Here is a 27,442-nt window from a genome sequence, read left to right as displayed (position 1 = left end):
GGGGACGTGCTGCCCTTTGCTCGGGACGGTCAGTCACGACTCCTGCTGCAGTGCTACGCTTAAGGCAGGCCCACCCTTCCTCAGCCTTAAAAAAAAAAATAATTTAAAATTAAGAAAAGCAAAAAAATACAATGGAAATCCTAGGTCCTGAAGGAAGCTGAAGAGGGTCCTGAGCTGTGGGAAGTGTGGAGCCAAGGGCCTGCTGCAAATTAAGAAAAGAAGTCTTCTGCCCAGCGGATATAAGGAGTAAACATTAGACACAGGCACACCTACGTCTAAGGGCCATAACGGCCTGAAATCCCCAGTCTCCTATGCCAGGTTTCCTATGGCTGGCACTGTGCGAGCCCTTACCTCAGCTCCCAGATTTGCTCTCCAAGGCCCTTTGCCCAGTGATGCACAGCGATCAAGTGGCATTTCAGCTACTCGGACGTGATACCCTCTCCCCCAACCGCTGGTGGCCCGTGGCCTTGCCCAACAGGCCACGCGTTTCCATCCAGCCCCGTGAGCACACGGACAGACCGACAGCCAGCTCGGGAGCGCCAGCGGACAGAGGCTCGACGGATTTCCTCTCCTTTGGGCAGAAACCGTGGCACAAAGGAAATCCCCGCGGCAGCTAAACCTCCCGCTGCGAGGGAAGGGCAGCGTGGGGGTGCCTACGCGTTGACTGAGGCAACAGATCAGTGCCTAACTCTCAGTGCAGTCGAGGTCCGAGTCCCACGGCAAATGTGACTTAGCTGCACGACTTTGGAACGGTTATATCAAGCAGAGCGTCAGAGCCTCTTCCCTCCGTACAGCACAGGCATAACTCCAACTTTAGTGGTTACTGCGAGGACCAAAACTATTTGAAAGAGCAGAGGATGCTCAGGCAGCCTGCTGACAGCAGACAGGCCCCAACAGTAGTTACGCTCATTTTGCTCTGCCCAGTTCTCCTTCGTACCTGTGCTTGGGACTGATCCTCTCCAGGACCACTCTGACAGCTGGCTGAGCTGTCCTTCCAGTGTAGCCCAGGTTTCTTGCTGGACAGTAGAGGGAAACCTGCCAAAGGCACAAATTTTACCATCACATTTGTATTGGTTTTGTCTTAAATAAAGTTTGCAAGTAAAGAACAAGAGTAGAAAGTTAAACAATCATCTGGATACATTTGTACCTCAAGAACTGACCTAGAGTAATGAAGTTTATGGCCTCACTCACATGTGTGTGCAAGTTGTGCCAAACACATGTTGACATTTTCAGCGGCAGACCTGAACTGCTTCCACTTTTCAGCTGGATGTAGTGAAGCAGCTTTTGAGTTCCAGGAAACTTTTGGGAAAACCAGCCCTCTTCAGAGGGCTTCCAGACCTTAAAAGCAGAGGCAGTCAAAGCAACCAGTGACCTTTGAAGCTTTGGGTAGTTCCGAGAAACGAAGAAAATAGGTGACTTCTGAGAGGGCTGTCTGTCAGAATGGGAGAGAAATGGGAAATACAACCACCTGCAGGCAGTAAGGGCGCAAATAGTCCTGCGGTCTCCCAAGCCAGGGCAATGGGCAGTGTGCTCGGGGCTCTCCTAGGATCAGGCAAGGTAAAAAATGGCTAAAGGCCTCGAACCAAAACTAGCACAGACAGACTTAGACCTGCTGGAAGAAAAAGTAGGGAGGTAACTTGCACCTGAAGGGAGTCAGGAGAACTCTCTAACATTTGCGCCTGTGGGAATTTTACGTAATAAATAATCTTTGGACAGAACAAAAGTATCCCTGAGCCAAGATATTACCATGTTGAGCTATAACATGACAAGTATATTTATAGCTGAATTATTAAATCCCAAACCCAATTATTAGCTCTGAAACTCACAAAGGTTCCCAAAGCAAACTTTGTTCTTCTACACAGGGATTAAAAGCTGCGTAAGGACAAATGCAACACACCAGAGAGAGAAGACCGTTCTCGCACATGGACTTCAGAAAAAGCAAGCCAGGGAGAGAGGCCAACTTTCCTCTCATGCCTCACCTATTCGTTCCCAATCTTGACGCAATTTGTTATATTCGGTCAAGAACGGAGGGAAATGATGCGCTGGCGTTCGTTAAGGAACTCCTGCAGGGACTAGCAACCAGGGGCTGACCTTCACATTCTGTAACGTGAATTGAGCCATGGGAAAACATGGGAATCCAGAATTAGGATAAAAAAATCTCACTATCACCCGTATAAGTGAGCCAGGGGGGTTTAGCCTGATCCACTGAAGCCCTGAGCCTCCTGACACAGGCAAACGTCATGGCTCAGCACACCGCAGGGAAATGCAACCACTGCAGCAGCGACAGCCGATGAGAACATAAAACCCACATCCCAGGGGTCTGCAGGGTAACGGCACATGCCGGCAGGGAGAACTACTTCCCACTAAGCTCTCATGGGCGTGCATTAGCTTAGAAGGACAGGGCCTGCACACGTGAGAACATTGCTTCACGCAAAGCCACGGCTCGCCGTCTTTCACAGAGATAATGGATTTGTTCCCACCAAGACATTGAACCCATATTTGCAGCTTCACATTCAAGACAGGATTTAAAAAAAAAAACAAAAAAACAAACAAACAAAAAAAAAACAAAGTCCCCTAGGGCAATATCATGATCTGCTTGGCCCAAAAGCTACTCCAAGTGACCAAGATAAATTAAGAGCGTGGCGTTCCCTGTGGCTGTGCAGCAGGGATTAAAGATTTTGAAAGGTAATATCCTGCTCTGAGCTTTTCAGCCAATATAACCATGACACTGATTTCCTTTCCTTGGCTGCGTACCTTGTGCTGTTTATGAAACATATGTGTTTTGGGAAATAAGTCTGAAGAGGAGACAGATTTTTCTTTCATGTGACTGATGATCATATGAATTCTTGTAACAAAATATTAAGTGGATTAAATATAGAAACTAAGACTTACAGCGTTCCTCCGGAGAGTAAAAAATGCCTTCATTCTGTTCCCAGTATACACTGAATGTGCTTTACACCTCGTTTTAACAGCATACTTGAGGTTCAAACTCATACAGCGCATTGCTTCCCTCTTAAAGGCTTTTAGCTCCCTCTAGAGCCCTTCGGAAGCACACGGAAGATTTTAATAAAATGAGGGGAAAATTAATTGGCAAACGATTAAGTAATATACTTCCTAAGAACAAGCTGAAAATGAGTCAAAATTGAGAGTGACCTCCAGTCTTCTCTTCTTTCCTCTCTCACAATCTTTCTTCCCCCCCCCTCAAACCTGGAATAAGCATCATTTTTTTGTTTGATCTTCTAAAAACTGAGATGAATTAAGGCAAGATTTTAAACCCAAGCCTTCGGTGAAGCCAACCTCTGATGTATAAGCCAATCCCCAAATGCTGTTCAGTGCTCAGAGACAGCCCTGAGGCTGCCGCAGCTGCCACGAGACTTTGAGGGCACCCAGCTCTGCGTCCCCATCGCAGGTACGGGACAGCATTCCCCCGGGTGGGACATCTCGTGTGGCTGCTCCAGAGAGACCTCTCAGAGCACGGCAAGTCCCCGCGCCTCAGAAGTGCGGTGAATCCCAGGGAATGCAGCCCCATCGCGGCCACATCTGCCGCAGCTGCCTCTCCGGGGACAGCCCATCACAGGGGATGGTTTGCTGAAGTTGAGCTCGGTGGGAGCATCTTCTCAGGACCATGAAATAGCCCTGTGCATCCTCTACTGAGATTTACCGAGTTACCCCAGACGTGTGGCATCGGGGGCCTCCGAGGGACCGCGGGGTCGGCATTGACAGGGCTCCTGCGTACCTGCAGGCATCTGACTCGGAGGCGAGCCAGGTGCCTGGAAGGAGAGATGCAGCTTGTCTCCTCTTCTGAGATAGAAAATTCACTCCACAGGGGGTACTTGCAAATAATCTTGAAGCTTGCTTGTGCATTCAAACGAAACAAGCCGAGACGCCCCTGCTTGAACGTTGGTCCCGTAACAGACACAGGGATCCTACTTGTTTCGGGAGCAGAGCCCTTAACTTCTCTGAAGGCAACCGGGGCTCTGAGCGGCTGAAATCCCCCTCGTTGCAGAGGGCAGCTGAGGGCAGGGTTAAAGAGCGGCTGTCACCACCGTTCCCCAAAACCTGCTGTCTACATACCCAGAAACCGTGGCACTCGGTCACGTGCCCAAATCCCTTCTTTCCGCTGCTGCACATTCATGCTTTATACTTCAGACTGCCAACACCCCAGTCTAACGGATACAACTACATTTCTAACCAAGTTTTGAGAGGGTTTGGGGTGCTGGTAAGCTCACCCAGCTCCCCTCCTGGTATGATCAACCCTGGCAGGCGCCTGCGAGTCCTGAGTGGGAACTGGGCTGGCACCGTGTGCACTTGCAGAGGAGCTGTGCCAAGGCGGGTGGGCAACCCTGTTAGGAGCAGCAGAGGTGTGATCGAGGATTGCTGGCTTGTTTTGGGACCGCAGCCCAGGAGGAAGATTACCCAGACACAGCCTCAGCTGCAAGGGTTGATCGCGCCGCGATTCGAAAGTGAATGGAGCACAGACCCAATCGCTATCGAAATCACTGCAATCCTCCGCGATTTCTGTGGGCGGAGATGGATCAGCCCGAACCTACCGAAACTGCTAGAGGACAAGAACTAGTAACGCTTATTTTCACCAGCACGCCTCTTGGGATGACTGTTAATACTCTTCTCCCTTCCAGTAACCCAGAAACATCACCTGCTTTTTTTCTGACAAAAAAGAGGCGATAGAGAACCTGTAGACGGCCGTAAACAGGCACCTTCAGGAGCATTTCTAATAAAATGTCAGATCCAGCGTGGTACCTTATCAAAAGCAATCAGTGCAGGCAGGGCTAGAGACAAAATAACACAGCTCTGGGATAGGGGTGCATTTTCTCAACTAGAGAATTAGGGCAGACACCACTTGCTGGTGAGTGTAATAGCATAGGGAACAGTCACACAGCAAGGGAATTTGATCTTTTGAGGACAAGAAAATGGAAAAGAAATATTTGGTGCATTTTAGACCCCTTTTTCCTCATCTAGCGACTCAAACGTACAAAACTTTTAAAGGAGAGAAGGAGAAACAGACATTTAAGAGAGAGGAAAACAGAAGACAGCACAAGTAGAAGGCGTGGTCGCTTCTCAGGCTTTACTCACTGGTTTGGAGTTTCCTCCTCCAATTCTGACACTTATTCAACGCCGTGGAGTGAAAACTGTTGGCTCTCTGCAGCGCTGAACAGAAACAGAAAAGACGCGCGGTCAGCTAAGGTGGCAAAAGCCAGAGAGCGCAGATAGAGAGGGGAAAAAAGAAAGGGGGGGCTGAGGGGGGATGCCCAAGCCGGGGGTTGGGGTCAGTTCGCTACCGGCCCCGTCTCCCCGCGGCGGCGGCCGGGAGGGGGCAGCGCGCACCCGCCGCCGGCCCCGGCTGCCGGGGGGGCAGCGAGGGGCTCCCGGGAACGGAGCTCATGTCCTCGGCCTCCCCTGTCCCCAGAGCGGCCCTGGCTCTTCTCTCGGGGCAGGCGGCACGAGCGGAGAGGCAGGCAGACAGACAGACGGGCGGGCGAGGGGACAGACTGAAGGGGTAAAAGCCTAGGGATGCTGTAACGCAGCTGGGTGAGGATGCGGAGCTGGGAGACAGGCTGCTCACGGAGCTCCAGAGAACCTGGTGGGCATGGTGGGGAGGGAGGGGATGCTGGGGAGGGAGGGGATGCTGGGGAGGGAGGGGATGCTGGGGAGGAAGAAGGTGACCGTAGCAGCTGGCAGCGGGGGGAGGAAAAAGGATGACCTCTTTTAGTGACTGCACGGGGTCACACGCTGCTGGGCACGCTTTGGGGTTTGCTGCTGCGGTCCTTCTTTTTTGCCCTAAACAAGGGCTTCGTTATTCAAGAGTCAGTTTAAATGGCTGTATGAAATCCCCTCTTTTCTGTTTGGATTAAAAATGCATATGTGGATGTGGGGGATGCATATATGGATGTGGGGGTGGTGGGACATGGGAAGAAATGAATGCCGATGGCCTTTTATTTTCTGCGAAACCATTTCTCTGGCTGTTTTTAGCACAACTTTTAGTTCTGACCTTCTCCAGCTCCAGAAAGGAGTTTCCATTTGGACGCAGAGTGTTCCTAAACCTCTCCCCACCTCCCTGCTAGCTATATCCCTTCCTCCTTGTGCTTTCACTGGATACAAAAAATTTTAAGCAGCTACTGACAGAAATACAAATTGAACCAAGCAGAGCCCTCCAGTGCCTCCCAGCGTCACCCTTACTTAGGCAACGCAGCAAATACTGCATTAGCTACTAATAACGCTCAAACTTTTTACCGGTGGGAAAACATTCATCTCGCCCCTGCAAGCAAAGTACCAGGTGCAACTACTCCAGGTTATCCTGCATCCTGGAAATGTTGTTTCAGCCACAGCACCCAAAAGGCACAAATCCCCCCTAAAAAAGGCACCGTTAACAGATCCAACCTGGCCACATAGCAGGTAACAGCCTCCGCTTTGAAACACCTTCACCCAACCCTGACTTCAGCCCTCAGGAGAGGCTGCTGGAGCATCCCCAGGTTGGGACACTGCTTACCATCAGCGACTTTGGATGTTTTGGGGCTTTCCTCTGGCACCACAGGGCTCCTGGCGAGCGATGCCCACCTCCGGACGGGGCTCGTGCAGGCGTGGGGCTCCAGCAGCGAGGTCCATCCTTCGCTCACTTCAGAGTTTGACACGTCGCCGTTACAATCAGACTCCAGCTCAGAGCTATGGGGAAAAAAGGGCAAGATGAAAAGAAAGCGGGACGTGTCACAAGATGCACGGCATGGAGGTATTTGCTCCCCTTCAGTGCAACAAGCACCAGCGTCAGCCCTGACAGCAGTGCAGGCAGCGGAGAAATGGACGTTTTGCAGCCAGAGCTGACATCCTTATTTTCCTTTTTTCGTTGTCATTGCACGCTGTAATTTGCAGTAGGTCCTACACAGCTGAGATATCCCTATTCCCATCAGACTTCTGCTGCCTGGATTCGCACCCACGATTGCTGCATTCAGCACCTGGAATCAAACTGGCATTGAGAGCGACTTGGGGTGAAACACCACACTGCTAGGGCAGCAGGGACGGGCCCTTCTGCCTGCAAGGCTGTAGCGAGATGAAGAAAAGGGAAATAGCAGCGTTGGCAATGCTGTAATCTGCCTAGAAGCAAAGCACGAGGGGCAAAACTCTAGACTTTTCACCTTTTTCCCCACAGATTTTTGCACATAAGAGGCATGCCATAGGGAACTCGCAAGAGCCCAAATCCAGGGCAGCCCACGTGGACCGTGAGGCAGGCTTGACGGCGGGGGAGGCGCAGCCCCCTCCTGCAACCCGCCTGCTTCTGCGCTGGCACTGCTGGCAGAAGATAAAGCTAAGGAGGCTGAAGAAGTGCTGAGGGGTGGGAGGCTCTCCTAGCCTTCAGCAGTCTGGGGGAACCCATGCTGGAAGTCACGTAACACCAAGCCATTTTGACCCCAAGGTGTCACTGGCATCCGTGGCTCGGATGAGACCTCTGTAAAACTCAGGTATTTCGTTATTGCAAAACTTGGGTATTTTTGTTATTGCACCAGCATCATTCCTTATCGTGTGTTGGGCACCTCGTGGAGTCGTGGGGAGGGTTTTGGACCACAGCAAGCTGCTGCACTTGGTCCTGACTCCACTTCTGGGTGCTGTGATACAGGACAAGGACGGAGCCGGGAGGAGAGGGGTGAGGACAGCCGCTGGCCAAGCAAACAGGGCTTAGGCAAGAAGTTGGAGAAAATTCTAAGCATCAGTCTAGAGATGAGAAGACCAAGTGAAGCTACATGAACACCCTTCAAGCGTGCAAAAGGCACCTATAGGAAACAATGAAACGAACTCTTTGGAAGCCCGCTGGGACGATCCATTGAACAGCAAGTGCAATGAGGCACCTGAAACGATCACAGAGGCAGATTTACGGCATCGCCTTCCTTAAATGTAATTAAAAACATGCCACACAAACACAAGTGAACGGCACGCATGTTGTGACCTTGCCTCTGGGCAGGAGAATGACCGTTTGAGGCGACTATTAGTCCTTTCTTCAATAATCATGGGATTTCTTTCATCTCTAAAGGCCAGACTGGAGGGAACAGGCACTTTCAGGCCTTCTGATGTGACCACATTCCCAGTGCCATAAATAAGCATGCCATCATCTCACTCGGCCTATTTTTAATGCAAACAATACTGCTAAGCTAATTCATAGATTTATTGTGATGATTAATAGCTCTACCTTAAAAAAGAGGAGCTTACACCATGAGTAGTCCTGTTGGCGTGGCAGGAGAAAACTGTTTCGTGTTTATATTGCACTGCCTTGTAGAAAATAAAGATTTATTGTAACAGCCCCAGGTACAGCCCAGGAGGCAGGAGAAAGAAGAGCTAATGGAAAGGCTGCAGACAGCATAAACCCAGGGTAAATGCCACATGGGCAGTGCCCACCGCTCCTGCACCACTGCTTCACCCACATCAAACCAGCAGTGCTGGGAGGCCGGGGCCAGCAAGGCAGCGAGGACGGGAGCACAGCTCCAGGTGCGTTGCTTTCTCGGTAGGCTGAATCAGAGTCGCCTCAAATTTCACCACGAACACATACTTTTTAGGTGACTTTCAAGCTGCGTCAAGCATACAGATAAATGTAAAAAAAATATATAAATATATGAAGTCTTTGAAGGCTGAGATGCTGTGTGGATGTGGAGATACTGAGATTGGGCAGAGCGCCACACAAAAGAAAAAGACCTGCCATTAACGTTGATTGATATATTTCTGTTTTAAAGAGCAAAACGTTTATTTTCCTTGGCGGGCAAGGATGTAAGTGCTATAGTATGAAGCTTCTCCTCTGATCTCTGCTTGATAGGTAGTCATTATTCACAAGTACCTAAAGCCTGAACTTTAGCAAAGCTGCGTCACCGAGCTGGGCATTTTCCCCATCCCACCAAGCGTCCCGCAGCCAGCTCAGCGGTGCCATTTGTCACTTGCTATTTCTCTCGTCCCCCCTTTTTAGGCAGGAGCTGGCCAGCCGGAGCGGCGTGGGACAAAGGGCGCCCGAGCCGCTGCAGCAGCGGGAGGCTGACCTCGGAGCTGCTGGCACCCGCCGCGCCGGTGACAGACACGGCGTCACCCTTTGTGCCGCGTCCCGCTGGCGGGGAACCAGGGACCTTGCCGTCCGGAGAAGGGACCTGATCCCTCAGATCAGAGGGATTACCCACTGCCATCGCTGCTCGCTCGCCGCAGGGGCACCACGAGCTGGAGGGTATTAGCAAGGGATACAAGCGGATGCTCCGCAGTGGGGGCTGTCAAACAGGTGGGAAACCCTTCCCCGACATCTCCATCCCCTGTGGGAAAGGAACCCCAGAGAGGTTCATCCTTCCCCAGAAGAGCACCCAGAACTATGCAGCAGAGCGCAAATGCCATTTAAAACCACCGCAGGGAATAGCAGAAAGTTGCATTTCTAGAAGCATTGCTCTCCACAAGCTACACACAGCACCACGAAGAGGTGTTTAAAGGACATCAAGAACTTGAATGAGCTTCCTTACAGAGCAATAGCTCTTTGTTTGCAAGAGCTGGCTTTGGGTTTGCCTTTCCCCCCCCCCCCCCCCCCTCCTTTTTTTCCTTCCCCTCTTCTTTTTTAATTCTCACTAAGGAAAACTGCTTTACTCAGGAGATACCAATCTAATCTTTAGATGGAATGAACTCCCACAAAATCCTGCCCAGAAAGCCAATACATTCTAACTTGTACACAGAAATCAGGCTTCCTCTGACAGCTCCCCAAGGACCATCAAATTTCAGATTTCTTAGGGGTAGGCAGGCCCTCTAATGCCCTGGCAGAGACCCAGGGTGCGGAGCTGCAGGATGATGCCCAGGGTGGGAGGCAGCCACGTCACAGGATGCACCTTTTGCCACAACACACCCACTGCCCTAAATCCCCAAACCGACATTTTTTGGTACACAAAGAGGTGATCGGGCAATGTTTTTTTCTGATTCAGGCCCCTGTGTGGGATGCGAATGTTTGAACATTTCCTGCAAAGTGAGTCATGTGTCTGGGGGATTTATGGCTGCGGTAAAGAACAACTGTTATTCCAAGCAGTTTGTCTTTTTCTTTCGCCAGTTGTACGTACATTCAGTACTATATTTTGTTATATTTTTCCTTAGCGTTCCAGAGAAAACCAAGCTGCTCTTATGGGTTTTTTATAGGCTTGCTTGTATTTTAAAGTACCTGCTTGCATCACTGGTGACCATGACTCGGATAGCGAGAAGGTTGTGCTCGGTCATCTCCTCCTCGGGGATGACCCTCACGGTGGCCCACTCGGGAGAAGGGGGCGAGAACCAGCTCTCCAAGTCGTGGCACTCAGACATGCTCTTCGCCTTCTTCGGGAAGGTGGGCTCGTCGGCCGCAGGCAGGCAGCGGTCTGGGAAAGCACAAAGGCGATAGCAGGGCATTAGGGCAGGAGGGAGCCCACGGGGTGGCGGGGGGACACACACCTGCTCAGCGGGACGCCCATCAGGCTGGGGGCCTGGTGGCAGCAGTAAGACATGTGCCAGTCACACAGGTAGGGATTTAGGGTCTCTTTTCAGGCCCCCGACGTACGCGTGTGTGTGGCAGGAGGCAGATGGACCAACCTTGCTCGGGTGGCTGAATCTTCAGCCTTTTATTGCAAGTTTAGGTCAATTTAGGACAGCAGGAGTGAGCAAAATAAACACAGGCTCTTCAGGTTATTTTTGAGTGCATACAGCAAATACAGACGCTGATTTGGGAAAAGAAAGAGCATCGCAGCAGTTAAACAGCACCACCCCTGAACTTCGCATGCAGGCAGGCAGGAATAAAGAATAAAGCCATGCTTCCCCAGCTCACCCCAGGTGATATAGATGGAGCCAAAGACAGGAGATCATCTCTCCCTGTGAAATCCTTAATTTCTGAGCAACCTTGTCTATCCACAATGTCCTGCACGAGCAGCTACCAACATATCAGCTGTGCAAGTTCCCCTGGGGGTCAGTGCAGAAGGGACAAATGACAAGCTCTGGGAGAGTGGTTTTGCTTGGTTTCCCTACCACGTGTGGTGCTTTTGCCACATTTAATTCAACACTGTTGCTTCTAATTTACTCCTGTATAAGTGGAAAAAATCAGACCTGGGACACGGCTTATTTTCTCACCTATTAGAGCAAACTAACTAGTAAACATCAATTAAACTCTTCTTTAACTTGCAGCTCCTCCATTTATTGCAGGAGCAGACTCAACCCTGTCCTCCACCTTGCAAGGGTTTTTAACTCAAATGTCAAGCGCTTGCATGGGTTGAACACAGAAAAAAAAACCACCAGGAGCAAGAGCGCTACAAGCAAATCCCAGACGCATCAGGAGGACTATATACACGACAGAGCCCAAACGCTGGCCCACGGGACCCTCCAGAGCAGCAATTCCCCACCTGCAGTCCCCGTGTCTGTCCCTGGGCCATCACACACGGCCGTTCACTCGCACCCGAGGGGCAGCAGACACGGCAGGCGTTGCAGGTGCGTGACCCGCGCCGTGCCGAGCCCTAACCCCGTCTCGGATCGCCCGGTCCGTCCATCGCTGTCCCATCCCCGTCACCCTTTCTGTGGAGCCGTGAAACAAGGTCCTCAAAACAAGCTGTGACAGCAGAGCTACGCCTTTATTTTGCATGATTCGGGTAGCTCCCAACCTCCCCCAGAAAAAGAAAACCGGTGTTCTGAGCTTCTGCACCTCTCCCAGGTCTTGTTTGTGCTCACCCCCCTTCTATGAAAATAGGCACCACTGAGGAAAGCCCAGCTGCTGGTGGCACGGATGACTGCCCTACAGGTACAACTCTTCTGCTGGCCAGGTGAAGCTCTCTTACATGCACTTACAGACTAAGATGGCTTCGCAGTCATATTTTTTAGTAGTTTTACTGATTACGCTTCTCCCAAGTGGCATAGAGCATTGCACTTTTCAAAAGGCTGTGGTGAGCTCTGGTTTTTCACCACTCATAAAAGTCAACGTATTTTCTTGGCTTGAAAACTCCTCAAGACTTCACTGCTCAGAAGAGTTTTGTGTTGGGGTTGTTTTGGTTTTGGTTTTGTTTTTTTTTTTTTTTAAAATTCTGCTATGTCAAGAAGCCAAGGAGGACAGAGGAGTGGCTCGCTGCTTCTCCAGAGCAAGATGCTCCCATGTGAAAACATGTGCTCAGGCTCTACGTCCAGCTCACTAACAGTAGTCATGTGTTTCTTGACCGCAGAGATTTCATTTCCTTTGGGAGATGGAGGAAATTCATCCCTCTCTGATTTTTATGTCTGACTTCTACTTTGGCCCAGCCAGGCCACTCACCCCAAAGCCACTCACAGGCAGTGCACAGCAGCGTGGGAGTCCACGGGTCAGCAGGGCACGGCTGCCCGCAGCAGGGCACTGCTGCCCTTCCTCGCACGGGGGCATGGAACCCTCCTGGGAACAGCCCCCTCTCCCCCAGAGCTGGCTGGACCATGACGTGCCATTTCTACTCTCCAGAAGCAAAGGAGAAAGAAGTATTGTGAGCCAATTTGTAAAACCCAAGTCCTTCAACTCAACTTTATCCTTAAAAGATGCTGCATTTTATATGAAAATCAGAGCAAGCAAAAAAAAAAAAAGCAAAAATTTGCCAGCAATGTCTATAAACTTTGTGCCCATGCTGGCGATAAGCACTGCCCAAGGTTGCTGCAAGCGGCTGTTAAAGAAAGTCAGTTTTGTCGTTTGCTTGCACACTCAGTACGTATTCCCTTCCCATCCCGCCCATTAATGCTTTCCCCGCCACGCTAACAGAAAAAAGGAGAAAACATGTTTATGACTAACAGACACACAGCTGGAGAGCATCGAAACCCACAGACAGACAGACTACCTAAAATGATTCCCAGCATGGTTCCTGGATGTGAACAGATTTCCAGTCAACAAGTCCCTCTGCAACAGCCTGTTACACATCCAGTTTTCAACCTTTATAGACATAATAGTCAGACCTGGTGAAGGACCTCAGGATGTCATCCAGGCCACTGACTGACAGTGATGGATGGCACCATCACCTCTTTCTGAAGAGTTACATTCCTGTGGTTGGGTTTTTTTCTTTTTTCCTTTTTTTTTTTGGGGGGGGGGGGAGGGGGGCGGGTATCATGGTAGCTTCCGTTCTTTAATTCTGCACCTAGAGGCTGACCCTCTCAGGAATCTGTTACACAGCTGAGTCTTTTCTGAGCACGATAAGTTTGCATTCACAGCAACACTAGTCAGGTTTAAGATCAGCATCCTGCATTAGCATCCACCTCGATCTAGTGAAAGATGTCCCTGCCCATGGCAGGGTGGGTGGACTAGACCTTTAAAGGTCCCTTCCAACTCAACCCAGTCTAGGATTAGAAAGCAAACCCACTCCTTACTACCAGCTTTAATCAATATTTATTGTGACATATAAAGTTGAATAAACTACATTGCACTCAACTCCATAAAAGCAGAAGCTGGACCGCCTTGGTGTTTCACTGTGTGGGACATCCACGAGTGCACATGAACTCAAACACTGGGTTACACGTTCTGCAGGACATTCGAAAAGATTAAAGTTAGTACCACTGTTTCTCATTGCAGGGCTTCACCTTGGGTAACAGGCTCAAACAAAAGGCAAAGATGTCCCAGACACCCAAGCGTCAGGGTTTTTTTGTAGGCTCTGATGATGTTACACAATTTGACTGGTCTCTCCTAAAACACAGCCCTTCCTGCAGCACCGGACCGATCCCCCAACGCTGCAGGCAGGCACTGCACGGAGAAACACAGCCCAGCGGAGCACTTTGGGCTCCCGCAAGGGAGAGATTTCAATCCATAAGAACAAGAGGGGTACGGACCCAGTAGAGAGAGCGGGGACAAGCTGCTGCTGGATTCATGGAAACACTGCAGAGAAAGAGCATGGTCAATTCAAACAAAAGCCTAGAGGCTCCACAGGCCTGGGGTCCGCCTGGCAATTATTGCCTGCATCTCCACAGCAATGCAAACAAATCCAGTCAGCCATCAGCTGCGACTCCACCACCAGCCATCGCTGCCGTTAATTTTAAAGGAGTATCAAAAAGGAAAAATATGATCTGATATAAACAAGGACTTTAAAATGAAAGCCGGGACTTCTTTAAAGCTCTTATTTTGCACAAAAAGGTAAGAAGGGTTGTTTGAACTAATTTTTCCTGAATCAGCCCAAAGGCTGAGTACTTACACAAAGGTGAGGCATACATTTATGCTCCTGAACAGATGCTAGGCAAAATAAGAAGCAGCGCTCGTACCTCTCCATTCCAGCTAGAAGCCTCGCAGCTCTCCCTGAATCCTGGACAGCCACTCATCCTTGCAGCACGGGCAGTCAGGTCTTCAGCGAGACATCAGCACAGCCAGGCTGAGTGGGAGGACACTGATTTTTTGGAAATCTGACTCCAGGGTGGAAACCGGGCTCTAAACCTCAGTGCCCTCATTCCCGTCACACAGTAGGTTGAGAGTTAAGCACCTCAGACTGGCACCTCTAGTGACCATTACAATTAACTGGTCATGCACCAAGCTGGGTGATAAACTGGCCCTCATGGAGGAGGCAGACAGAACCTCGCCGGAGGCTGAGCTGTGCTCCGGCAGGGGATAAGCCCGAGTTCTTTGACACTTCTGGGCACGTGCAGCAGTCCCCCCTGCCACCCCTGCTTTCTGGGGAAACTCAAGCTCTTGCAAAAGGATCGAGATGGACATTGAGCTCCTAAATCCAAGGCGGCAATTCCCACATAAGCTCCGAGATATCCAATTTTGCTAGTGCTTGAGTCCTTTCATACATCTGTGCCTGGCTGTACTTAAGCACGTTATCCGACTTCTTCACCAGAAGACAGAAAATGGCCTTATCGTTATTGCCAAAGGGGAAGGGGCACACGGGTGGACCAAGCCACTCATCTGGAATTACCCAGGCAGCCGGCGACACTACGGACACCTCCGTGGCCAGCCGGCACTCTCGCTCCCGCATCAGGTTTCCTCCCCAGCACAGGAGTTTTTCTACTAGAAGTGAAGAGACCGAGCCAGAGGAATTGAACTTTCTAAGATAAACTCATACAACATAAAAACTAGAGAGACGTCCGGTCTGCGGGACAGGAAAGGGCACGGCACCGATTCCTGCCGCTGCGAACTGGTGCCATGGCGCTGACCTCCGCGGGGCAGCACCGGACGTTATCGGAGGAGAGCCCAGTCCTCAGGAAACAGTCACTCAAAATAGCATTTGCGTAAGATCTTACTTCATTTCCATCACGCTCACTTCAGATTTCCTACTATCTATGTCTCGCCATGCTAAAGACCTCCAGTAGTGAGTACGCCTGCTCCGTAGCAGACTTTGGGCTGGAGTCCCTATTAATCCTTTGCCAAAACGTTCAAATAATTTACCCAGAGGGGCACAGACAAGCCGCACCATGGGAAGGCGTTAATCTTAGGCCACAGTCAGCTGGCCAGATCTGTCACACGACTACGGCTGCGGGGACAGGCAGCACACGCCACAAATATCTCGCAGCATGCTGCTGGCCAGTCAAAGGGGAAACGTCCTAACAACAACTGACTTGCGTTTTTTAGGTGCTGAAATTTCCTAAGCTAGCCGGTACGAGTGAGCCAGGGAGCTAACGTGCTGATTTCCAAATCCTCCATGTACTTTGGTGCTCTCCGTGCAGGGGTGAGGGGGAGTGAGCCGGCGGGACAGCCCGCCCGGCTCTGCTGAGCGAGGAGCAGCAGGTCCTCCGCAACCCAGTGTTTATGCTGTCTGGTTTATGGACTACGCTTACACAGCCATAACTTGTTGTCTGAAGGTCTGGTGGGATTAAGAGAATTTAAGTTCTCCATTCCTTAAGTTGTTAACCTCCTCCTTACTCCATGTCATTTCCATCAATCTCCCGATTCTCCTGCCTCCTCTCCTGCCCAGCGCACCGTGCCTTGCCTAACTGATCCCCGACCTCCCGGCTGCCTTTCCCTTCGCAGGGTGATGTCCCTACGACCACCTGCTAGCCAGCAGCTCCTGGGTGCTCCCTTCCCTCCTCCTCCAGCTCCAAACCTCGACAGCCCTCACCCAGCTACAGGCTGGCTCCGGTATTGAGCCGGCCAGCTTCTGGGGCCAGGGACATCTTCTTGGCTCCACAGCAGGTGGACCTGGCCTCAGGCGAAGGCTTGGAGGGGCTCTGCCCATCAAAGCAACGAGGACAGCTCTGCAGTACCACAAAACCAGCCTCACGCTTCCTCTTCCCAACCCACGGGTCCTGAGGGCACTGAACACGCCGACGAAGGGCACGCTGCACCACAGCGTGGCGTGGGCAACCGGCCTTTGGAGAACACGCTGCCTGCCCAGCCAAAGCCTGCAGTGAGTTTATTTGCTTTAGCACCAGCATTTCCACACGCAAGCTCTACTGCCCACCTCTTCAGTGCAAGTGTCTCTCCTTAGTCAGAGGTCTCCTGATCAGAGTCCTTGGCTGACTTGCACTGAGAGCAAACAGCACAGCTTTAAGGGTTTTTTGGGGTTTGTTTTGTTTTGTTTTTTTTAAATGCAAGCAGTGGAGCTTAGCTGCCTTCCGTTATTTAAATGGCAGCAAAACAGCCAGCGATTTCAACAGAACAATCCTGTATTCATCTGGCCTGCCCACTCAAACACGATGAAAAATTTGGATAAACAATTTCTCCTTTATCTGTATTTCAAAACCCACCTCATCCTCCTCACACAGGGAGAGAAACGACTGTTTTCCTTACAAGGCAAGGATTTAGCTAAACCGTGCGGTAACCGAGAAGTATTCCTAAAGCTTCATCCACAGGGCTCGCATCCGGGTCAGTGCTCACCCGGAGGTCAGGGCTGTTCAAAACTCACTCCAATGTATGGGCTTGGCCAAACAGCCCCTGCAGACCCCCCACACAGATGCAAACCTCTTTCCAGTAAAACACACTTTTATTCTCCATTAAGTGTCATGCCAAGTTTTCTCAATTCAATATTGTGCCAGCTCACCCTTGCATTTGAGACAACAATTTTTGCGCCAAGTCTCGAATGAGTCAGAGGTGCAGTCAGTGAGAGACAAAGACGTTACAAGATCTCTGCAACGCTAGGAAGGTTTATAAACCTCGGACGTGGGCCTTATTGCAGCCGAACAGATATGGTCACAGAGCACAAATCCTCAGGTTTTCCCCACAGCACCAATAATCCAAACACCACAGTCATTTACTCGCTAAAGGTAAAATAGAGAGAACATTTGGACAGCAAGACCATCTTCAGCCAGTTCATGGCTTCTTGGTGGACTTGCAGGAATTCACACGTCAGACCTAGCAGAGACTGTGGCTGAGCAGACTGGCCCACTCAGGGAAGTTTGTACCAAGGAGCAGAGGAGGCAACAAAGCAACCCAAACCTTTGGAACGACACAGCAAGGTCACGCGCTGGACTGCCAGCCCGCACCCAGAGCCCCGGCCCTTCCGAATCCTTCATCACGCTTTAGGGGAGCACGGCTACACGAAGATGCTCCCATCTCAGCACGGCCGCCAAGCAGGAGCCGGGCAGGGCTGGTAACTCGGCAGGGGCCTGTTTTGAGCCGATTATCGAATCTGAGAAACAAACTGTGGTTTGTTGATGGCTCGGCAAAGTAGCAGCCTCTAATTAGGAATATAATGATGGTATTTGGAGGTCCATGTATATACAAGTCCAGCAGCAGCCCTACTGCAGAAGTTTTTAAGAGACCTTTCCCTTCATGTCTCTGGAGACAGTCTCCCTGGCTGAGCCCTGAAGACAGCGCACAGGCTCAAGGCAGCTTCATGCTAGCAAAAAGCATGCAAATTCCGTATGGTTCTTCTGCTCACGGAAAGATCATTGCAACGGTGATTTTCTCAATGACAGGATTGTAAAATTTGCACGCTTACAGAGTAACACCCGGTGATGATGCACCATAACCTAAAAAGCATTTTTGCCTTTTTAAGTAACTTCTTGTACCAGCACCCTCAGTGGTCTGGATGCATGTCGGCATCTAATGGGCCTTCAAGCAGCACCACTCTCCTGCCAAGGCTCTGTGCCCAGCAGGAGCGGCCAAGGAGGGGGCATGGCAGGGAGACCGCGCGTGCAGAGCCACGACCCAGCCCCGCAGCGGGGACAGCCCCTCGAGTCATCCCAATGCCCAGAAACAAGGACAGGGAAACGTCTCGGCATGCGGGATCAGGGATCTGGAGTGTTTTTGTGGATACCTTGGTTCACCTCCCTCCCTCAGGTACAAGGGCAAAGCTGACAGACAAGCACAGCAGTGGAGAGGGCTTTCTTGTCTGTAATATGCTGCATATTACAGACATGAGCTACGTGAATATTCTTAAAGCCCTGAAAGCTTGCAATTAGTTTTGTTAGTCATTTTCTCCTGGAGTGATTTTAAGGCAGTTTGTACCTGTGGAACTACAGGGCAGGTCTCCCCACGGCTACCAGGCACCCGTGCCGGTTTTGCTCCAGCTGAACAGGAGCAGCAGAGCCGCACGGGCCCGTCGGCCCCACGTTGGAAGAGAGCAAAGCCCTCCCCGTGTCGCAGGGTGTCACTGCCAGCCCCCGCAGGGACCGGGGAGGGTTTGCACAGGGCACACACGGAGCTGCGCAGACCCAAGTCCAGGACTGATGCTGTCTCACGGTCTCGGCACCACCGTGCCAGCTCTACTAGACCGCTCTGCCAAGAAGCTCAAGCTCAGATTTTTGAAAGCTCAAATCTCAGAGCTGTTTACTGCCCCTCCATGACTAACAAACTGCTAAATGCAGTCCACCAGCAGGCAAGCTCCCTCTGCTACCTCAAAACAGATAAATGTATCATCACGTCCCTCCTCCTGGTCCCAAAGGCTTTGCCAACACACCAGCCCAATTTAATGAGGGAAAGGTGCTGAGTTACAAGCTGGTATCTCAGGCACACCGTGCCGATTCAGGGCTGCGCAGAGAAGCACCGAAACCTATTTCCATGTTATGCCATGCTTGGCAGCGTGATTGCAATGGGTTTTGCTTAGGTGATGAAAACACCATGGTCCTGTGACGGTCCCTGGCACGGCTCCCTTTCAGAAACCTGCCCAGGAGCAGCGTGCCACCGCACACGCGGCAAAGGAGAAACCCCTTCCAAAGGGGCTTAGCGTCCACCCACCCAGGGCTTCGCAGACTGCTCTCAGCACTTTCTATGATTACCATTTATAAGGCGTTGATCGTTCCAGCATCTGAGTCCCCCCACTGATAACACCAGGGCCAACGTAAGCAGATGTTATTCATACTGGCGAGTCCTACTTGATGAGGCAGCCTGACTTTCTGTACGGGCGGCTGCTGCTCCCGAGTCATCCGCTAAACCAGCATCAGACAAATCACATTACTGGGACCTGGCAATGAGATGACAAGGGCTCGGGAACCAGCCAAATTTGGGCAGAGCCAAGCCCCCGCTGGGGCAGCTGGACCAGGTTGGCTGTTTCCCCCCCACCTCGGGCAGAGCACGCGCCCGCCCGTGCCGGCACAAAGCCTGAGCTCTGCCAAACGACGTCCCCCTCCCCACCGGGAGCGCTGGGCCAAGTGCCTCGGACACCAGCTGGCTCAGGGCAGCTGCATTTTATCAGCTTTGCTCAGGAGTGGCTGCTGTGTGCGTGCTTCTCTCTGTCTTGGACAAAAATGGTCAAAGATGCTCCACTGAAAAATCCCCAACTGCGCCAGCTGCGGCAGCCTCCCCATCAAGGGAATGCTGCCGTGCCATAAGCAGCCAGAATCATTCACATTTATCCTCCCTCCTCTTCTTTAGCTGGTTTTAAGTCATGAGAGGGGAATTAATTTTTAAGCAAGGCACAGCGAGAGCTCTCCCGGTATTTCTTGGCTAAGGCAAGTCAGACCAAACGGGAGCCCTGCACAAGCAGAAAGAACGAGCCTTGCCGAGCTAACCAAAGTACTAAAACTTAACCTAAGACAAACCCGGCGAACATCCCTGAAGGCACGATGAAAACCAGAAACGCAACAGAGCCAGGAAACAACAAATTTTAAAATTATATCAACCTTTCTGCTTTGGGCCACAACACACCCGGCGTACTGGTGGTCAGGAATAAAGTTTCTGCAGGGAGGCTGGTCCAGAAAATGCCCCCGAGAGCACCCTGGTCTGCCCGGCTTGGGGGTCCCCCCACACCAAACGCAAGGTCTGGTGGCTGACTGGGTGGAGACCCCCTGGCTGGGCCCTTGGAAGGGGTAAGAAACTGTTCATACCTGCTGCTGGCAGTGAGAGGGGACCCTGCCACAACTGCCCTGCCCTGAGGGCAGGCAGCTCGGCACCTGCTCTGCGGCTCAGGAAAAGCAGACAAAAAAAATGACTGATTCCTGAGAGACCTTCCCATGTTGCGTACCTGCATGCAGGCCTTGTTTGGGGAGGGGGGGGGGGCGGAGAAGGAAACTTACTGGAATTAGGTGTTGCAACCTACATTTGGGATGTGATGTTTGAGCACCTGACACATCCCGTTCTTGTGACCCCCCGAGGGCTGTGAAGCAGGAGCAGTACTTACCCGCAGCTGCCCCAGCCGTTCCAGGCTGGCAAAGGGCTTTCAGGTCCTCGGGTGAAAAGCACCACCGAAATCTCAAGTGCTGCTCTTATCAGCAGGAGACCGGTGCCCGGGCACCCAGGGCTGGCACATGGCTCACTTTCCCCACTGTGCAACTGGCCCAATACAACACAGTGTCTGTCCCCCCCGCAGAAAAAAAGATCCCGGCCTAACTTGCATCCTGCTTTCCTGGTGAGCGATCCTGAGGCTCTTGGCCTGCCATTAAACTGTGTCACCCCATAACTCATTCACAGGATGAGCAGACCTCTGCCTGGCCTTGTATGGAGCTGCTGACTAAGGCAATGACAGGAGTGAACAATTTTAAAGTGGAGTTACTCATAAACGTAGGCAGCTCTGATGGTGAAAGCAAACACCGGTTGGCATCAAAAACCGACGTTAAGAAATTCAGTCAGCAGACCACAAATTGATCTGTAGCACACCCAGCACACTTTAGTGCCTCTCTGACTTCTTACTGTATAATAAACCAAAAAAATAATTTACAAGTCCTGCTTATAATATAGCAGTGCTTGAAGAAAGCTGCGGGGGCAGAAGGAAGGCGTCTCCTACCAGTGCTGCGGAAGCACAGCTGAAACGAACCCGGCGAGCCGAGGGATGAGATACGGAGCAGAAAGGGCTCACCAGGGAAGCACAGCCCACACGGGGCTGCGAGAGGGGATGGGGGGAAAACCGTGACACCTCCAGATCGGTTAGACCTTGCTCTTGCTGTAATACACTTGCTTGCCAGCCCACACTGGAGTGCAACTGGAGCCCAAACCTGTTACAGCTTCAGCTGTGCCCTGTAACCTGAGCTTCAAAACACGTACGGCTGCAGGGGAGGATCACCCCTGTTACAGTTTGAAACTGAACACATCCCATTAAGGTATTTCACAGATCTGCCTTTGGAGGCTATAGGGCTCCTAGCAGCATTCCCAAACTGATGTCCCGTCCAAACTTAGACTTTTCATCACACCTGAGAAACCGTCAGGCAGTTTTTCATCTTTGAAAAATGACTCCTGTAAAAGATACGGTGTCTGACATTTCACAGGTTTCAGTTCTTGCCACATTTCTCCTCCTTTTTCCTCATGCTTGCTTCGTACATCTACGGAAGTCATTTCCATGTTATGGTGGCTAAAAATGGCAAAGAAAAAAGGCAACCGGCTCTCCCATCATCCATGGGGTGGGACGCTGCTCCCTGTGCTGCCAACCACCAGCGCCTACGAACGCTTTCCTGCTGCCTCTTCTCCACCCACGGCCCAGTGACAGGCTCCTCCACAGCCCCCTCCTTCCATCCCACACCAGGAGCCCACCTTCTCCCACTCCCCTGTGGGCCCACGCCAGCATCTACACAAGTTCTTCAGCAGGACAACACTTTGGCCAAGTATCCATTACTTACTCGATAACAGACACTTCTGAATTCATGCATGAAACACAACCAGGGAATTTGAAGTCGGCAAAGCAAGACAAAGCCCAAAGCACACGACTTTTGAATGCATCCAGGATGGTGCACATTAACGCTCTGATACAAACTAAGCAAAAATTAATACAGATAAAGGAAAAAGCAACTCAGTGAAAACCTACTACATATACTGAATGTGTATCTTTATGGAAAAATTGCGTCTCAAACAAAAACTGCTGTAACAACCCACTGTTTCCGTAATTTTAGAGTAAATACATATTTTATCGAGCAATCTGTGTTAGTCTGGTATATTAATGCATGTAGTAATTGTGAATTCAGAGTGCAGCAACAACAGTTCAGTCCCTAGAGTGATCAGTGTCTGTCAAAATAATATTTTTTGCCCACAGACTCAAAGCACCAAAAACCTTAAAAGAAAGACGTGAATGAATACCTGCAGAATAAATGCTGGAAGAGCAAATTCAAGACTACAGCAACATGCAAATTTCTTTGTAATTTCACATTAAAAAAAAAAAATCAGAAATTCCATCAATTTCAAACAAGTTTGGAGCCCACCACCTGATGAGATGAGATCAAAGCCTTCTTATGTTAACACAGTTCATGAAGAAAAGGAAAGAGACTTAGGGAAATATTTACATGACTAATATGTATACTTGGATCAAGCATTAATACAAAATGTCTTCTGATCTTCAGTGACATGATCTTTCATGCAAAAAAAAATCAAGTCTTCTGCAAACATGTCATGCCTTCAAAAACAAGAATATTAATGCAAAATTCAGTGCATTTCAGAACTCATTCTTTTGATTGGAATGTGAGGAATGAGTGAGCCAGCAGTGAATTAAAGCCCATTATAGAAACTAATTGCCATAATGTTGTGGGAAAACGCAGACCATAGCCCTTGCTTGAGGTTGGAATACATACAGAAGCAACTTTCACTGGCATTTTATAGCTGTAGCAATCTAGAAGAAACCGAGAGGAACAGAAATTACTCTTCTTGGTAGAGTTAATGAAAGGCTGATGTTTCAATTTGAGCAATTTTAAGAGGTTTTGTCTGTACTCATTTTTTTTTCAAATCAAGTATGTTTAAAACCAGCAAGATCTTTTTCATTATAAAGCATTAACATAATTATAATAAAGGAAGGTTACCTTTACAGAATCCCAACATGTTTGATTTTTATTAACAGACATCTAGGCAGGTAATGCTGCCTTGCTTTGAGAATGAAAGATTAGCCTGGCTTTTAAAAAAAAAAAAAAAAGCCCATCTGTGTACATATTTCCAATCCAAATTGCCCTAGTGACAACAGACAAGTTCAGAACCCATTTGAACCAGTATAAAGAGGAAGAAAGAGCAACTCCTGTGGCTGCCAGACACAGCAAACGTCACCTCTGCACTTCTAGTGCTATAATGGCATCTATAACATCAAGTAGCTTCCAAGTCTTAGAAAGCATTAACTATGTAAAGAGGCATTAGTATCATCTGCTCCGAAACCACGATTTTTGGAAGGCACCCAGTTCAGCGGCCGCTCAAGACCAGAGTAGCAGCCTGTTTGCCTTTCAAACCAGCACCTCTGCCAATTCCAGCTATGCGAAGGGACAAAGCATTGCTGCTTTGGTGTGCATTAGTAACAGCACGTGCTTGCCGGAGACTGTGAGCACTGGAACTTTTGGAAAGAGCTCAACACAAGAGCGATAGAAGGATTCAGGCCTCCTACTCACAGGGAGGTCTGCTCACATGGCCAGAGAAGGACAGGAGTCCCAAATTAGGCTTGTTAAACTCGCACAGAGCTTAACCCACTACTCTCTTCCTTTAGCAGCATTACTAGGAGCAAAACAAGGAATATTTAGTTTTATCGTGTAATGATTTTGACAGAGAGTGAGGGACCTAACACGAACTTGCTCCCCACAGGTTGCTCATTTTGTCTGTTTTATTTCTTTCCTGTATACTGTGTCCTGTCTCGTCCACTAACATTCCAGGGTATGGACTGTTTACTGCTAGGTACGTCCCTCTAGTGATAGGATTTGCTAGTGATTTGACTTCTGCCACCACGAGAAACACAATTACAACAAATCTAGACTCTAAGATTACCCCATTTCCAAGTTATTGTACTGATATTTTAGCAGGAATAAGTGAAACTTTATGAGAACAGCATGAACATCTGATGCCTCTCAAAGCTTCAGTGCCAAACAAATCATCATCTTCTGCAGACACAAAAACCTCTTCTGATGTTTCCATGCCACTGCCTCTGCCTAAAATGATCAAGATGGCAGAAATGAGCCTGCTCCAAAACTGTAAATTGTTCAAAGAGTAAATTTAGTTCTACCCGAATTGCTTTGTCCATTGAAATTAAGGAAGTGCCAAGTATTGTCTTAAATGGTATTTGTTGCCCTATGTTTTCATTATGTAAATCATCGCCCCCTCGGACAGCAAACTTCCTACTGTGCATGGTGCTTTTTCTTTGGCAGGGATGATGGAATAGTTCATTGGGAATAGCATTCGGTGTTCTTTAGCAACATTGTGTTTTGCAACACTTTCAAAAAATTAATTTCTGTCATTCAAAGAGCCCTAGTGAGGCTCAGTTTGAATTAACTTTTTTAAAAAAAATACGTCACATGTATTTTAAATGATTGGGACAATTCTTTCTGGGATTTGTTTTTTTTCTTGAAATACAAAGGAAGAGATTATAGCTTAAGAATTGCAGAGCAAGCAAAAGAAAGGAGAAGGGGAGGACTACTTAGGGAAAGCTCTTTTGGAAAACCTGCTGTTTAAAAAGAACCACAACACCAGCTTTAAAAACAAAAATGAAAATTAAAAAAAGCCATGGCAGAGCAAAAGAAGGCTAAATAAATAAATAAAATAAGGCCCCTGTTAACAGATAATAGATCACCATTAGCTATAGCTTCCAGTGGTCCAGAAGATAGAGGGAGCTCGCAAATAGCACTCCAGAGCCAGTAGCAAAGGTAAAGCTTTACCCACAGTTGTTGCCTGCTTTTCCCGTACACAATATAAAATCCCAAAGACATTAACTTAGCATGACCTTTACAACATTTGTTATATGTAAACTAAAAACATAGGAAAAGGTAACAGAAGTTGAAGTGCCATTTGTGTATGCAATACAAGCAACCCCCATGCTCTCCAACACCAATTCAGCATTCCCAGGAAGGATAAATCCCAACACCAGGCACCTCCTGATCTGCAGCAGATGGGATAACTTCTCAAGGACCCCGACGTATATCCCTTTCAGAAGGGACACACATGCCATTACACCACCACAGTGAAACTCTCGGGCCTTTGGGCCAGGCCACAACAAAGATAACGCAACAGCATCCACCAGAAGAGGAATTTGCAAACGAGCGTGAAGTCACTATTAAGTCTCTGTCCTCAGGAAATATTTTTTAAAGGAAGAGATGAAACAAGGAGACTTAAAAAGAACTACATTTATTTTTGTTTACAGCAGGTATCATAAATAAAGCTAAAACAATTTTCACTGTGTGCAAAATACAGAATTTCCATGTGAAAATTTAAATACAGCATTAAAAACTATTTAATAAAAATATTCAGTTAAGATTATAAAGTAAAATGAAGACAGAAGATTTAGGAGAAGGACAGAATCCTCACTGGCCAGGAAGAGCTAGGAAGACTCTGCAACAGAGGGTAAAAAAAACACAGCAATGGGAAGTGGTTTGAAATGGCAGACCTTCACGTCACGGCCTTCATCTCAAAGCATGCTGAGCTTTGTAACAAAACACCGTAGCCCTGAAATACACAGCAAGTCACGTCCTAACCATTTGTGCAGGAAGTGATGCTTAAAATACAGAGAGGTTTCTGCGTGGGCACAGTGTGGGGACTTTCAAAGCCATCGAGACATTATAGGATACCCACACAAATTAATAATATTGCTTTAGTCACGCAAACATACAGGTCAGCAAGATGAGGAGCGTGGGCCTCCAACGCTGCAGCCCTTCTGCATTCCCCACCGAGGAGTGCGAAACGGGGCAAGTGGCAGAGGTTGTTCGGCCCCTCCTGAAAATTGGTGCTTAGCTCAATTCCCAAAGGCCGTTCCCTTTGAAAGGGATCCCCAGCAGGGAAGGCTAGGTCATGACCATGTCGACCAAAACCTTAGAGCACTTGCTTGTCAGACTGAGCCCTTGGTTCTTGTTTGGATTCATTTCCCCTTCTGGATTATCAACACGTGATTACACACACTGGAACTTATGTAAAATAGACATACAAATTTGCCATGGAGAGTAGTGGCAATGTCTCATGCAGCAAGACGAATCCATTCATCAGAATGGCAAATGGGGCCTAGTTAATTCGTTAACAAAACAATTCAAAACACTCTGGTTATATAAACCTGGCATTTTGATATTACAGACTAAAAATAGCATGCACATGTACTGCTGTTAGGCCTGCCTACTATGGTACTTGGGGTAGAAGACTGGAATTTGCATCGCTTTGGCTACTTTTTCAACAGAATCCTTTTATATCATACTTTTCCAGTATAAAAGCAAAGAAGTGCTTAGGAAGCACCACAGCGCTCAAACGTTGCTTGCTCATTGCATATTCGAGCTCAATGGAAATAGGTGCTCACGCTAACCAGGAGAATCAGTTGGTTAATCTTGTCCTGACCTTATTTTAAATCTTTCCTTCAATATTTTGAAAGAAGTAAGGCTTTAACTAGTTCTTTCAAGAAACAATTTACTCGCCTAACTTACCTTAAAGGCACAAGGAAGTGTTCATGCACAGACACAGAGAGAAAAACATTCTCTACAGAGAGCGCAGACGTTACCTTTTCTAGAACCATGAACTCAGCAACAGGTTAAATGATCATGCCAAAGCGCACATCCATTAATATACCAGACACACACAGTTTGCTCCAAAAGTCTTAAAAAAACCACGCAATGAAATGCTGTCAAACAACAGTGTTAGTCACACAATTTTGGAACTGGCAAGCAGAAAAAAAATCACCTGAGAGCAGAAAGGCTTCAGCCAGTGAGCGGGTGCAGCACCGGAATGATGAATTGGACTAAAAGCAACGAGGGAGATTGACAGAGAAGACGGCAAGAAAAAAAAACACAGAACTTAACTTGGTTATATAGGAAAGCATCGGAAAGATTACGTAGGCACAAAGAAGAATTGGCCAAAATGAAACTGCCTTTGTTCATTAAACAAGGACAAATAGGTATGAATCTTACTAGTGGAATATTAATATGAAGAGATTAAAAAAAATGTATCAATTAGATTGATACCAATAAAAAAACCTGCCCAACAAAATCACCTGCAAAATCCCAGTGGAATAGGCAGTGTAATTAAGATTCCTCAGGAAAACGTTTTCATTATGCAAGTTGCTGAATTCTATTGTGGGAATGTAGGGATTTTATTCCCTTTTACATATCCATATAAAGCCAATACTATATTTTTAATTATTTTTTTTAAAACTTATTTTTAAACTTTCTACTAGTAAGATTCTTTTGCTTTAAATTCATTGGACATCAAAGATTTCCAAGTATCTTACTATATCACCATTTTCTGCAAGTTTACCATTAT

General features: G+C 48.8%; 1 protein-coding gene across 5 annotated transcripts in view; it reads right to left on the bottom strand.

Moving 5' to 3' along the window:
- Positions 1-27,442, bottom strand: part of MICAL2 (microtubule associated monooxygenase, calponin and LIM domain containing 2) — a 136,607-nt gene that overhangs the window by 26,760 nt on the left and 82,405 nt on the right. For all 5 annotated transcript variants that reach the window (XM_049819930.1, XM_049819933.1, XM_049819932.1 and 2 more), the window contains 4 exons: positions 10,169-10,361; positions 6,506-6,678; positions 5,092-5,166; positions 938-1,035 (listed from right to left, as the gene is read on the bottom strand). In XM_049819930.1, the coding sequence (XP_049675887.1) occupies positions 938-1,035; positions 5,092-5,166; positions 6,506-6,678; positions 10,169-10,361 (539 nt within the window). The remainder of the gene's footprint in view (positions 1-937; positions 1,036-5,091; positions 5,167-6,505; positions 6,679-10,168; positions 10,362-27,442) is intronic.

The sequence above is a fragment of the Accipiter gentilis genome, chromosome 17 (genome assembly GCF_929443795.1).
Source record: "Accipiter gentilis chromosome 17, bAccGen1.1, whole genome shotgun sequence".
In the NCBI taxonomy this organism is placed as follows: domain Eukaryota; kingdom Metazoa; phylum Chordata; class Aves; order Accipitriformes; family Accipitridae; genus Astur; species Astur gentilis.
This window is presented reverse-complemented; position numbering and strand designations above follow the sequence as displayed.